The following is a 14,202-nucleotide window of genomic DNA, read 5'->3' as shown; positions in this document are numbered from 1 at the left end:
CCTTCAAATAGATAATTTTGTCTGCACTCTTCATGGGGGAAGGGTCCTAAGTCCTTAAATCCATAATGTCTTCCCCATAATTGATTGGAGAAGGGGGTCTCTAGTTTGACATTTCAACTTCAACTTCTGATTCATTAGTAACAGCCATATAGTCTTCACTAACATCCTTTAGCTCCTCTTCTTTAGCCGAATAGTCTTCATCTTTGGATTCCTTGAGGAATTATCCTCTTCCGGAGCATACTCCTCATCAGAAACAGGTTTTTCTTCCTTATTAACATTTTTGTCTTTGTTATCCTTCTCAATAAGACAGGCAGAGTATCGTTCTCCTGAGCTTATTTCTTGTTTAATAACTTCCTGCTTAACTTCCTCTTCTTCATCAAATCCCTGCTTATCAAGATTGATAGTTATACTTTTGTTTTTAGGCCCTTTGCTGTCAATTTTCCTGACTTTAGAGGAACTAGGCTTAGGAGCAAGGGCTTTGCGTTTTTCAGGGGTGGTTTTTTAGGAGCACAACCTCCATAGCCTCATTTACCATAAGGTATCCTTGGCATATTGTTGATTTATATACATATAGATAAAATTTAGTGAGATGACATTTGAAGCTTGTTCTTATGGACTTTTTTGGAGGTCAAATTTATCTTGGATGGGTTTGCTAACCCTTTCTTTTAAACTTTATGTTACTTGCATTAGATTTGCCAATTATATAAGTAAGGTCCTACTAAAATAGATATTGTTAACCTGAGGTTCTTTGTTGATCTTAAAGGTTCTTGCAACTATCACATACAACAACTGCCAAAATAAATTTAAAGACCTGGATGGCTTTGGTTCTAACTTCTAACCATTGCAGCATTTGGAATCTTCAATTCAACAACAAAATTATACATCTCTCTAAAGATTGAAACTTTAGGAGTGTAGTGTCTTCTTCCTAAGCCAGTTCAACATGGTGGAGTCGTCAGCCTATTCAATTGATTCCTGTGGGCTAATGATTAGGGTTAGGGAATCTTGGAGGCAACATCGGGTGTGATTTCATATTGTGACAGTTGGATGAGTGTAACACTCTTTTTTGGAGCCTTTTCAGGTTAATTCTTCCACATTTTTTTTAGTAAGTCAGTTATGGGGCACCAAAAGAGTCAGTTGGCATGCTTGCTATTTTTAGTCATGTCGGTGGTTCAGTTTTGATGATCATCTCGACTTTTAATAGAGTTCAAGGATTTTAAATTAAATAACGATAAGGTATAAGTTAATTAAGTTAATTTAAGTTAACTTGAACTGGCTCGAATGCTTCTGGTGCGTAGGCTTGCACCGTGGAATTGAAAATTTCATAATTCGCTAAATTAAAGGTGATTTACTTTAATGGATGGGCCTTTATTTTTTAATGCTACATTGGGAGATTAAAAAGGGAAGTGAATTTTATTAGATAAAAGAAAAAAAAGCATTCCCGAAAAAATGAAAAAAGTGCTTTTTTGAAACAACAATGAAAAGGTAAAAATAAAATATTCTCCAAAAAAATAGTGAAAAAGCAAATAAGTGTTTTTTTTTTGAAAAGTAGCCAAAAAGCCAAAAAAAGAATATAAAAGGAAGATTGGGGCTCTCATTTGGGGATATGTTGAGTTTGGATTTTGATATTGTTTCCGTTTGGAGGACATTGCTTCTTCATCTTTGTTTTGTGAGGATGAAAACCCTTGCAGACAACATTCTTTATGTTGTTGAGAGATACAATCTGGAGAATACTTGGTGATTTCATTCAGAGGTCACAATTGTGCTCATCGGAGAAGATCTACATTTCAGTTTTGGAGAGTTTATTGAATATCTGATTGATAGAGATTGATTTGGAAGGTGATTTGGAGGGTTTTGTTGTTGTTCATTGCTGGTTGTACTTCCTCATGTCAGCTGCACCATTTCAAGAGCTTGGATTTGAGGGTTTAATGGCAGAAGGTTGGTCTTTGAGGGTTTAAATCTGCATTCTTGGTGTTTATTATTTGCTGCTAATCAATTCAACGCCCAACTTTCTGGACATTGTATTTGCTGGTCATTGCTGTAGTAGACCTTTGTTTCATTAAATCAGCAAATGGGTATGTTGGAATTAGATATGTAATATCCTTTTATGATTTGGATTGCTTTTACATTTGATAGATTTTGTAAAATCAGATCAGAAATTAATTCTAGAAATTTCAACTACTTCTATTTCTGAGTTTCTTTAATTTTTTGAGTCGTTCATTTATTATAAAGTATTTTATTATTTGCATTTTATTTGGCAACTCAAATCCATTGCGAAAATACTCAAAACTCAAAAAAAACAAAAAAAACAAACGCAAAATAGGGCTGCTTATTGCAGGGAGTCATGGCTATTTTATTTGAATATTATAACTTATATGGGTTAGCTAATTAGGCGTTTTATACATTGTTGTTTTCTATCGTAAGATGTTATAACTGACTTGTGGTATTTTTCTGTACATGGACATAGTGTGTAGTGATTGAAGATGCTGTGGCAGGAATTCAAGCTGCTAATGCAGCAAAAATGAGGTATGGCAATGAACTGGTTTCCTTGTTTCAGAAGGCTTTTTCTTTGCATTTTTGAATCGTTGAATTGGGTGGCATACATTGAAATAATGGATTTTTTTCTTTCTAAATTTAACATTTTCTTAAGGTCTCATCTATTCCCTATGATAATTGGTACATATTAGATAACATAAACTTATGCCCATAATACTTATTATTTAATTGGATATTGATGTGCAAAATTTTTGGAGTGTTTTCAAGCCAAACCAATCATGACAATGTTCATTTCAAACTCAAAGTATATTAGTGTTTGTGCTGAGTAAGCCATTTGATTAACCCAATAATGTTAAAATGCTAGCGCGATCTTTCCTATAAGGCATGTAGGGCTTATAAAGTTATAAAGGAAAAAAATAGTGTATTATGATTTATCAGTGTCCAAAAATATGTTTTTTGTTTATTTTCTGTGTCTAATTTCCTAGTTTGTATACTGCAAGTTTTCCCTCAAACTTGCATAGTACTTGTGCAATCAAAAGATAAAACTTGCCAAATACTTGGTTTGCAGACTTGGCAAGTAAAAGTAGACAAAACTTGGGATTTAGAAAAACTCATAAGTACTTGGCGACTCACTGAGCAGTTAGAATTATTGTCTTAATATTGTGTTGGGACCCAATCAATGATTTGGGCATTTGGATTGATGAAAAACATCTTCCAGTGGGTATATTCCCTAAGTTACCGGTTCGGGTTCGGATTCAAGTTCGGATTCGGCTACAGATTCGCGGATTCGGCAATTTTTTTCTTTCTTGGGTACGGGTACGGGTTCGTCCGTACATATATTTATGTATATTGTAATTTTATATATACATGCCATATATTATATAGTAGACATCAAAATTATAAATATATATGTTCATAGTTGAAACATACAAATATGAAACATACAATGTAACTTTCCCATACAATGATACATGATTATAAATCATAAATCCATAATTGCCAATGCCAGTAAATATTCTGATATTCATATATCGTAAATGTAATATCATATTCATAATTTGCAAAAAAGATAATATTTGAGTTTCAAGTTTCAACTGATTCAAGTTTCAAAATGTGAAAATGTCATGACACAGTAAAGTATAAAAAAGCATTAAAAAAGCTGTTTTTATTTGTTTTTTTTGTTTTCTGACCCGTGGGCCCTGTTTTTGGGAACCCACGGGCTTGGGTTCACCTGGGTCCGCTTAGGTTTGACCTGGGTCCCACCCGGGTCTTGCCCAGGCGTCTGGGTTCCCTGTGGGTCCTGTGCGACCTGGGTCCCACTCGGGTCCTGCCCAGGCGTCTGGGTTCCTTGTGGGTCCTGTGCGACCTGGGTCCCACTCGGGTCCTGCCCAGGCGTCTGGGTTCCCTGTGGGTCCTACGTGGCAGGACCCACAGGGAACCTAGACGCTTGGGTAGGACCTGAGTAGGACCTAGGTCAAACCAGGCTTGGACTAGGACTGGGCAAGAACCAGGACTCGGTCCTGGACATTTTCTGCAAGAACCGGTATCTGAGTATATTCCTTGTAAATTGTACATGCTGCCACATAAAGCTCAGAAGTCCAATGCAAGCACTGTTTGTTGGTGTTGCTATCATTGCTAGAGGCATTATCCAATTCATTGCTGATTAGTGTAATGTCCCCTTTCGAGGAGTAGTTGGAGGTGACTGATTAGCCTATTTAATTCCCACAGTCTAATTTTGGGACATAAGGGAATAAATTAAATTAATTATTGTAAGTTGTTTGATAAACTAACATTTTATGGGTAGCTTATTTTAATTAATTTAATGAAGTGACTAAAGTAGAAAAATAAAAGAAATATTAAAAGTCACTTTATCAATGTACTTAATGAATTATTTAAAAAGTGAGAATTTGAAAAGTCCTCTGGGAATGTTCTTGGGGGAAATGTAAAAAGGGATTTGGAACCTCATTTGCTTATGCTTGGTTTTATTTTCTCAATTGTGAAGTTTGGAGCAAGAACCGTAGACGAAAAACCTAAGGGAAATGAGTTCTGATGGTGGAAGATCTACCCTAGCTGATTGCAGGTGGAACTACTCTGGTTTGATCCTTGGATTTAGGGACTGTGAAGTCTTGCAAGCAAGACAAATTGTGAAGGCATTCCAAAATATACAAGAAAGATGAAGTGATTGAATGTTAGTAAACTGAATAATGGAATATTTGATTTCTAACTGTCATTGCTATTCCATTTCTAGGCGTTAACAATTAGTGGTTAAGGCATTGGATTCTAATGTGGTTTGGGGTTGATTATCCTCATATCTATTGCCGGGAAAATGCTTATTCCAACTAATATCAATCTTGATGCTGGAGTATAAGGATATTGTCTAGAGAGAAATGTTTGTTTGATTGGGCGTGAGATAAGCTAAGTTTTGGGTGACTGTAGGGGTTTGTGTTTTTATTTTGAGTGACCATTCTCTTGACAGGCTGGGTGTTTCGTACTAGGTAGGTTGTGACCTTTAGTGCATTCATTTCAGTCCTTTTCCCTTAGCTCTAGAGCTTGCAGCAGGGTTGTTGACTTAGGAAAAGCTAAACACTTCACACGAGGGCAGCAATTTGGTGTTGGTAGTCTTTGTTGGTTGGACAAGTTCTTTGATCCGGTTCCTTTCGGGGCAATTGTTTCTCCAAGTCTGCAATACTGTCCTCATTGATTTCTGGTTCATGATACTGATGAAGATCTGCAATGTTAAATACAGGTGAAATACTCAAACTATCCGGTAACTCCACTTCATTTGCATTTCCAGAACTGAACTTTCTCAAAATCTTGCAAGGTCCAAACTTTCTCATCTGCAACTTGTTATAAGTTCCAACAGGGAATCTTTCTTTTCTCAGATACACCATCACTTCATCGCCAACTTCAAATTCCTTATGTCTCCTCTTCTCATATGCTTTCTCCTTATACTTGTTGTTCATGTCCTCCAAATGTTGCTTAACTTGAATATGTAAGTCCTTCATGTGATCTACAAATTCTTCTGCTTCTGAACTTCTCCGGTCTTCACTGCTAATATCTCTTAATTCTGATATACCTCTAGGGTGTGCTCCGGTAACAATCTCAAAATGTGTCCTTTCGGTACTCCTGTTTACTGAATTATTGTAGGCAAACTCTGCTTGTGCAAGAATCAAATCCCAACTTTCGGTTTTGTCTCCAACTAAATGTCTTAACAAATTTCCCAAGCTCCGGTTAACTACTTCTGTTTGTCCATCAGTCTGTGGGTGAAACGTAGAACTAAACTTCAAAACTGTCTTCATCTTCTTCCAAAGCGTTCTTAAAAAATAACCAACAAACTTGGTGTCTCTATCTGAAACTATGCTCTTAGGTAATCCATGGAATCTCACTACTTTCTTGAAAAATAGGTTTGCTACATGTAATGCATCTAATATCTTCTTACAAGGTATGAAATGAGCCATCTTTGAGAATCTATTCACTACCACAAATATAGAATCATTCCCTCTCTGTGTTTTAGGCAATCCAAGTATGAAATGCATGCTTATATCCTCCCAAGGTCTTACCGGTACTGTCAAAGGTTTATACAATCCCATATTCTAGCTACTACCCTTTGCAACTTGACAAACTCTACAACTTTGCACATATTTCCTAACATCCTTATGAATCTGGGGCCAAAAGTAATGCTCACTCACCAATGCTATTGTTTTGTCAACACCGAAGTGTCCGGCTAATCCTCCACTATGGTTCTCCTTTATCAGATTCTCCCTCATAGAACTCTTAGGTATGCACAACTGAACTCCTTTGAATAACATCCCATCCTGAATGAAGTAATCCAACCACTTGCTCCTATCTGCCATAACCGGTTCTCTACATGCTTTCCAAGGTTCTGCAAAATCCGCTCATCATCATACAAGGTCTTCAACTCCTCAAATCCTAATACTGTTACTCTCATCTTTGTCAACAAATTCCTTCTCCTACTCAATGCATCAGCAACTTTGTTAGATTTCCCACTTCTATGCTTCAAAACAAAGGTGTAATTCTGCAAAAATTCTACCCATCTCATATGTCTCCGATTCAACTTACTTTGACTATTCAAATACTGCAAAGCTTGATGATCCGTGTACAACACAAACTCCTTAGGCAACAGGTAATGTCTCCACTTCTTCAAGGCTTGAACTATGGCATAAAATTCTTGATCATACACTGAATATCTCCTCCGGGCATTATTCAATTTCTCACTGAAATAAGCTACTGCTCTCCCTTCCTGACTCAAGACTGCTCCTATTGCTGTTCCACTTGCATCACAATCCACTTGAAATACTTTATTGAAATCCAGTAAAGCTAACACAGGCTGCTCAGTCACTTTCCGCTTCAACACTTCAAAACTTTTATTTGCTCTGGTGGTCCACTTGAATTCCTTCCGATCTCCCCTCATTGTCTCAGTCATAGGGTTACAAACTGAACTGAAATTTCTGATGAACTTCCGATAGAATCTAGCCAATCCATGAAATGATCTTACCTCTCCAATGCTTTCCGGTGTAAGCTATTCAACAATTGCTTTTACTTTCTCAGGGTCCATCTTCAAACCATCCTCATATATCATAAATCCCAAATAGACTAACTCATCTTTCATGAAAGTATACTTCTTAAGATTTATAGGCAACTTTTCTTCTCTCAACCTCTGCAAAACTTGTCTCAAATGCAACAAATGCTCCTCTTTTGTCTTATTGAAAATCAACATTTCATCCAAATATACAATAACAAACTTACCCAATAATTTCTTCAATACCTCATTCATCAGCCTCATGAAAGTACTTGGTGCATTAGTTAACCCAAAAGGCATCACCAACCATTCTTACAGTCCTTCATTTGTCTTGAATGCTGTCTTCCACTCATCTCCTTCTCTAATCTTGATCTGATGATATCCACTCTTCAAGTCTATCTTTGTAAAGTACTTGGCTCCACTCAAACAGTCCATTATGTCATCCATCCTAGGCAAAAGAAATCGGTATTTCACCGTGATCTTGTTTATTGCTCTAGAATTGGTACACATTCTCCATTCCCCATTCTTCTTAGGTGCTAATACTGCTGGTACTGCACAAGGACTTAGACTTTCTCTGATCAAACCTTTCTTCAACAACTCCTGCACTTGTCTATTCATTTTTTCATTCTCTGTCGGTGTCATCTGGTGTGCAGCTTTGTTAGGCAAACTAGCTCCGGGAACCAGGTCCATGCAATGACTGATACTTCTCACAGGTGGTAATCCATCAGGCACATTATCTGAAATGATGTCTTCATATTCTGTCAGCAAATCTTTTATCTCTTCTGGTTGTTCTTCTTCATGCTCCGGATTCTCAATCTTCTTAGGAACGAAGGCAAAACACACATTCTCACGTCACATTCCATCCACCAAACAAATTCTAGCATTCGTACAGACTTTACTCTTCAAAGGCTCCTCCAAGGGCAACAAGGTTTGCTTCATCCCATTGGCCACAATAGTGTATGTATTCTTCCTCCCATCATGTATCGCCTGTCTATCAAATTGCCAAGGTCTACCCAACCAAAGGTGACAAATATCCATAGGCATAATATCACACAAGACTTCATCATGATAATTCCCAATTTTCAATTTCACCAAACATTGCTCACTTACTAACAACTTATTATTATCCTGAATCCATGCTATCTGATAAGGCTTAGGGTGTTTCAATCTTACCAAATTCAACTTATTCACCATCTCTTTCGAAACAAGATTATCTGAACTACCACTATATCAATGACAACTTTACAGCACTTACCGGATACCTTACATCTGGTCTTGAACAAATTCTTCCTCTGCAAGGGCTCTTCATCTCTCCTGGTATGATACAAAGCTCTCTTTACCATCAACAGTTCTCCATCTTTTGGTTTATTAGATGATCCAGTGGGGTTTTCTTCCACCATTGCTGTTCTTCCGGTATTCTCTGTCTTCTTACACTCGAAAGCACGATGTCCTTCTCCTCCACACTTATAGCAAGTTCCTCTAAACACTCTCTTGTCTCTTCTTCTGTCATCTTTTCCAAAATTCTCATTCCGGTAGCCATCTGGTTCTCTCCTTTGGAAGAAATTTCTATTCTTTCCGGTATGAATTACCTTCTTTGCTCACTTCCTTGTCCTTGTTCTGACCCGTACAGGTTCCTCTACCTCCGGTATATCCTCTTCCTCCTTGAAATCTTCCTCTGGAAAACCTTCCACCTCTGCCTCTCTGCCTCTGCTCATGTCTTTTGGTTAGCTTCTCTTCTGCTTTCAGGGCATACTGGTAAGCTTCTTCAACACTCTGTAATTTGATCAAATTGAGTTCATCTTGTATAGACATCCACAATCCATTCAAATATCTTGCAACATGTTCAACTTCATCATCAACATGTCTGGATTTGATATTCAACTTGTAAAATGCCTCGGTGTACTCCTTCACGCTAGATTCCTTTTGTCTCAAATTCTGCAACTTTTGGAACAAATTTACTTGATAATCACCTGGCATAAATTTTGATTTCAACTTAGCAACCATCCGATCCCATGTCTTGATCTTCTCTTTACTTCTTCTCTGTCTATCAACCTGCAAATGCTCCCACCAAAGAGATGCATTACCTTTCAATCGGGTACAGGAATATTTCACCTTCCTTTCTTCTGCAGTGTTTTCAAAATCAAAATATTTCTCCATCTCCTAGATCCAATCCATCAATTCATCTGAATCCAACTTTCCATCATATTCTGGTGGGGTAAAATGAGGTTCAGTATTCGCCCTACTCAAAACTCTCAAAAACCTTTCTTCATCTGGACCAATCGCCGGTGGATTGACTTGTTCTGCCGGGGCTTCTTTTCCTTCATCTTCACTTACATCTTCAATATGTCGGCCTCTTTTCTGGGCTGTCTCAATGGCTTCCAACCGGGCTGCAATTCCTCTCAACATTTCCATCGCAGTAGGGTCCTGTTGATGTGTCTTTTGTACACGACCAGACACAGAATAAAAATACCTTAAGGTACCTTATCCTCTCTTGAATAAAGCTTCCCCGAATGTTGAAGATCTCGCAGAAGGATCAATCGGAGTAGCTCCAAGGTTCTGATTGTAGGTTCTCTACGTGTGGATAAGCTCTTGCGGTATGATGTAATTTTGCAGGAATCACAAGGGGACTTACATTCGATGACCTGAGTGTCTGATTTGCTTTGGATATCACTGGAACGTGGGTCTTTACTGATCCTTGATTTTTAAAAAAGGGAAAAGGATAAGGGTTGGAGAAGGATCTAATTCTAACACTAAGAATGTAGGAGCAATGGATGACCTTTAATGAAACTCTAACTAAGTCTTGCTTTGACATGCTAGGATCATCTCCACAAGGTTAGTTCGATCTTCTAAGGATAGCTTTATGATGTTCAGATCACTGCTACAAACATAGACACCGTCAGGTTGATGCATATCAATGAAGAAGCGATAATTGAAGTTAAGCTTAAGCTAAATGATTCCAGTTGACTACGTGTTGTGACGTTTTCACACATCGCCCCATTGCAAATGGGGACCCATGTTTTTTGCTCGTTTTGTTCGTTTTCGCTTTGCTTTTTCTAGGGTTTTGTTAGTTTGTTAGTTGTCTGGATTTAGGGTCAAGCCTTAGGGTTTTAATTACCGTCTTTTCGGACCAGAATCCAGTCGGTTTTGGGAGCTTTTTGATTTTCCTTTTCTAGAATGCAAATTTTGAATGCAATGAATTTGCCAGAATGGTCTAATTTTCAACTGGAATGTTGATGCAGAGCTTTAATTTGTCTAAGTGTTGAAGATGAAATGTGATTTTTTGTCCAATTGAATATTTTTGACCAAATTTTGACTTTTTTGAATTTTGATCCTAGGCATTTCAAATGATTTGTTTTCGCCTTGTGAAGTGTTAAAATGTGTAAAATCATGTTATTTTGGCCTGTAGGAGCAAAATCGCTCCTGTCCCTCAGTGAAGGACGGGAGCTCGTTTTCAAATATTTTACTATTCCTGCAGGGTCAAGATGAATTACGAATTGGAAGTGATGGAGAACGGCGAGATCTTTCCATTGAATATAAATTGAAGATTTTCATGAGCACAGAAATGCCTCCAGGGGAAAAATCGCTCCTGTCCCTCAGTGAAAGACCGGAGCTACAAATCCAATTTTGCTTTGTCCTTGCAAGATTTTAACGTCTTGACGATGTGAAAAGGTCCAAAGAGGTGCATTTTATCAAATGAATATAACTTGAAGTGCTGTCAGGGGATCACATAGGATAGCAAGTCCGGCTTGAGTGAGGTCCTGATCCTGAAATTTGGCTAAGTCTGGAATGCCCTGATCCTGAATTTGACTAAGTCTGGAAACTGAAAAAACCTCCAAAAACTAGATTTTGCAATATAACTCCTGGAGGTCTGAAACCACTCTCAAACATCCTGAAAGTATATATGGAATATAACTTAAAGGAAATGTCACTTATACTTAAATGTTATATTCCATTAAAATTGACCTGATCGAGAGTGCGAAAAGTCAAATTTCGCTCGTGTCCTTCTCCAAGGGACCAAGGCGAATCGCTCGTGTCCCTCACCAAGGGACCAGAGCGAAAATGCTTAGTTGAGCCATTCCTGACCTTGTTTGGACGAATCGAGACATCAAAGGCATGGTGAAGGATGAAATGAGCATGATAGAGCATCCAGACTTGATCAAAACAATAAAATGCTTAGGATCGCTCCTGTCCCTCAGGAAGGGACCAGAGCGATTTTTGTTATAGATGATTTTCTCGCCAAGTTACGACCGATTCCAAGGCATGGATGAATGGAAGGACGCATTATGAACCCGTTGAATATAAATCTGGAAGCTAGCAAAGTGAAGTGAAGCATACAAAGCCAAGATCGCTCCTGTCCCTCTCCAAGGGACCAGGGCGATATGATGATTATATTGCCGTCCCTCCAAGATCAGGACACTCCAAGGCGAAGAACAAGGTACCAAGGACGTTTCGAAGCATCTCCATCAAGCACAAAGTTACAAGGATCGCCACATTGAGGGATTTGCTCTAAAATATCCTAATTCGCTCCTGTCCCTCAGGAAGGGACCAGAGCGAAATTTCCATAAAGACCAAGATTTTGAAAGTTTAACAAGTATCAAGCCACCAAGAGGAATCAAGGGACGTCATTTCACGCATTGAAGGTAATGGCAAGTTGAAGAACGCAAGGACAAGCTCAAAAACTTGAAGTTCGCTCCTGTCCCTCAGGAAGGGACCAGAGCGATATTGATTATATTGGCCAAGTCTCTCAAAATTTACGTCAAGCCAAGGTTTTGCAAGATGGTAAAAGGTCTAAGGCGTCTTTTGAAGGTGATATACCAAAGTGTTGAACGTTAAAATGCTACCAATTTGCACAAAGAGCCTATATCGCTCCTGTCCTTTGGACAAGGACCAAAGCGATTTTTACTAAAACACTCATGTTCCGTCAAAACCAAGACAAGGCAAAGATAGGCATGGTCAAGGACGTCCTTTGGAAGACAATGAATGAAGAACAAAGATCAAAAGTTTGCAAATTTGAGCCAGGACACTAGGATCGCTCCTGTCCCTCAGGAAGGGACCAGGGCGATATTACATCCAAAGGCACTCATTCACACATGCAAGTCAATCTAACTCAAAGGACCCAGCTAAAATGGCGATTTGGACGTAAGGATGAAGACCTTGGACGTAAAAATTGCAAGAATCATGACCAAATTGATGGATCGCTCCTGTCCCTCAGTCAGGGACCAGGGCGATGAGGTACGTATCTTCTCACTTTTTCATTTTGGCGCTTAAAACACATTTTTTTAAATTTATTTAAATGCTAGAAAAAAATCGATATTTAATTAAAAGCATTTAAATAGCGCATGGTATGTATTTATTAATTATTTTTTGCCTTTGTAAAAAATCAAAATTTATTAATTAAAAATAAAGGCATTTAATAATTAATTATTAATTTAATAAAAATCAAAAGGGAGCGCTTGGGTTTATTTTGTCAAGGTCGGCCTTTATTATTTATTTAAAAATCGTTTTAATTGCTATATTTTGCAAAAAGTCGGCCTAAGGTCAATATGAAGGTGAGCGCCTATAAAGGAAGGTGTTTATTTCATTTTCACATCATCATTTATCATCTCTCATATGCAACTTGGAGAAGGCAAAAGAGGAGCGAATTTCATACAAAGGAAGGGTGAAATTATCATTCAAGAAGAGGAGCGAATTCAATCAAAGGTGGTGCGAAACTACTATCCAAAGGAGAGGCGAACTTGAAGTTTCCATTTGAGCGAAGTTGCCTAGGACGTCAAAGACATATCAAAGATGGCGAAATTGCTAACTTGAAGAGGAAATCACGTCCAAGACTTGAAGGGTGGCGAAGTTGATAAGAGGAACGTTCTTTTGAAGATCACATCAAGACTATCGAATTTCAAATTTTGCCTAGGCGAATTCCTTTATTTTGCATTCTAGAGTTAAGCTCTCAAAGAGGTATGACGATATGGATTTATTGTTTTGATTTTGAACGTTGATCGTCATTTCCTTAATTTTGGATTTTGAAATTTTGTTTTGCCTTAGCTCAGTTGTTTTTAGGAAATGATTAATAAAGGACTTATCATTAAGTTTCCTAAAATTTGCTCTCTATCTATTCATTGCAGAATCATGTTACTAATTTTGAAATGTTGTGTAGGCATCAAATGGAGGTCTCTTCAAGGAAAATCAAGCCGGATCAAGGACGGTCTTCGCCAGGACGATCAAGCCAAGACAAGGGCGACCTCTTCCAATCCAGCGTTCCAAGGCGAGGTACATCATCCTGCACATCAAGGACAAAAGGAGTTAGAACAAGAGTTAATTAAAGATAGCCTCTCAACGACATCAAATTGAATATCTAGCAAGCTTCAAGTGTCAGATGAGGTGGCATCCCAGTCATCACTCCTCCAGTCAGTGAAGTCCACCTCAGCATGTCCAGATTCAATGTACTTAACTCATGGAAGGTGGCACAAACTTCGATGTACCTACCCCGGCTATCCATTGGTCGATTTTTCTAGAAGGGACATGTGTCCAAGCAATACAATTTTATCATTGGTCAAGCATTAAATGTTATGTAATGGTTGTAACAAACCCTAATTAGGGTTTTCATTGTAAAATCTTGGCCATTGATCTTGAATTGATCTAAGCCATCAAATTGTATTGTGGGCACTATATAAGCCCAGGCATTTCATTTGTAAAGGCTAATAATTTTAGATGATTAGAGAGAATTGTAAATAGTTGGAAGAGTTAGAATATAGTTGATAGAATAGCAATTAGAGTAGAATAGGAGGACAAGGCAAGAAATTGTTGCCATTGATTGTAAACAAACTCCATTTTCATTGAAGTAATGGTGAAATATGTCGTTTTCTTGCAATTTGCATGGTTTCTTGTTGAAGTCTTCAATCTTAGATGGTAGATGATTAGATGAATGGAGGAAATGTGATTAATTGATGATGGAATTCGTATATCCATACTACTAGCAGTTTGTTGATTGCAGACTTGCCTTGTGTAGTCAACTGGAATCGTTCAGCTCGAGCTCAATTTCAATTTGTTGCTTCTTCATTGATATGCATCAACTTGGATGGTATCTATGCCTGCGGTGATGATTTGAACATCATAAAGCTTCCTTAGAAGATCGCACTAGCCTTGTGTAGATGTTCCATTGATGTCAAAACAAG

General features: G+C 38.0%; 1 protein-coding gene across 6 annotated transcripts in view; it reads left to right on the top strand.

Annotated features, from left to right (window-relative positions):
* The window catches only part of LOC131050980 (protein SUPPRESSOR OF QUENCHING 1, chloroplastic), a 381,968-nt gene that overhangs the window by 36,018 nt on the left and 331,748 nt on the right, over positions 1 to 14,202 (top strand). For all 6 annotated transcript variants that reach the window (XR_009358237.1, XR_009358236.1, XM_059207434.1 and 3 more), the window contains exon 6: positions 2,465 to 2,523. Coding sequence is in view for 4 of the 6 variants with exons in the window: in XM_059207434.1 (XP_059063417.1) it covers positions 2,465 to 2,523 (59 nt within the window). In the remaining 2 variants the exon portion in view is untranslated. The remainder of the gene's footprint in view (positions 1 to 2,464; positions 2,524 to 14,202) is intronic.

Source organism: Cryptomeria japonica, chromosome 6 (assembly GCF_030272615.1).
Source record: "Cryptomeria japonica chromosome 6, Sugi_1.0, whole genome shotgun sequence".
Taxonomy (NCBI): domain Eukaryota; kingdom Viridiplantae; phylum Streptophyta; class Pinopsida; order Cupressales; family Cupressaceae; genus Cryptomeria; species Cryptomeria japonica.
The sequence above is the reverse complement of the archived record's forward strand: the minus strand, read 5'-3'. Positions and strand labels throughout refer to the sequence as shown.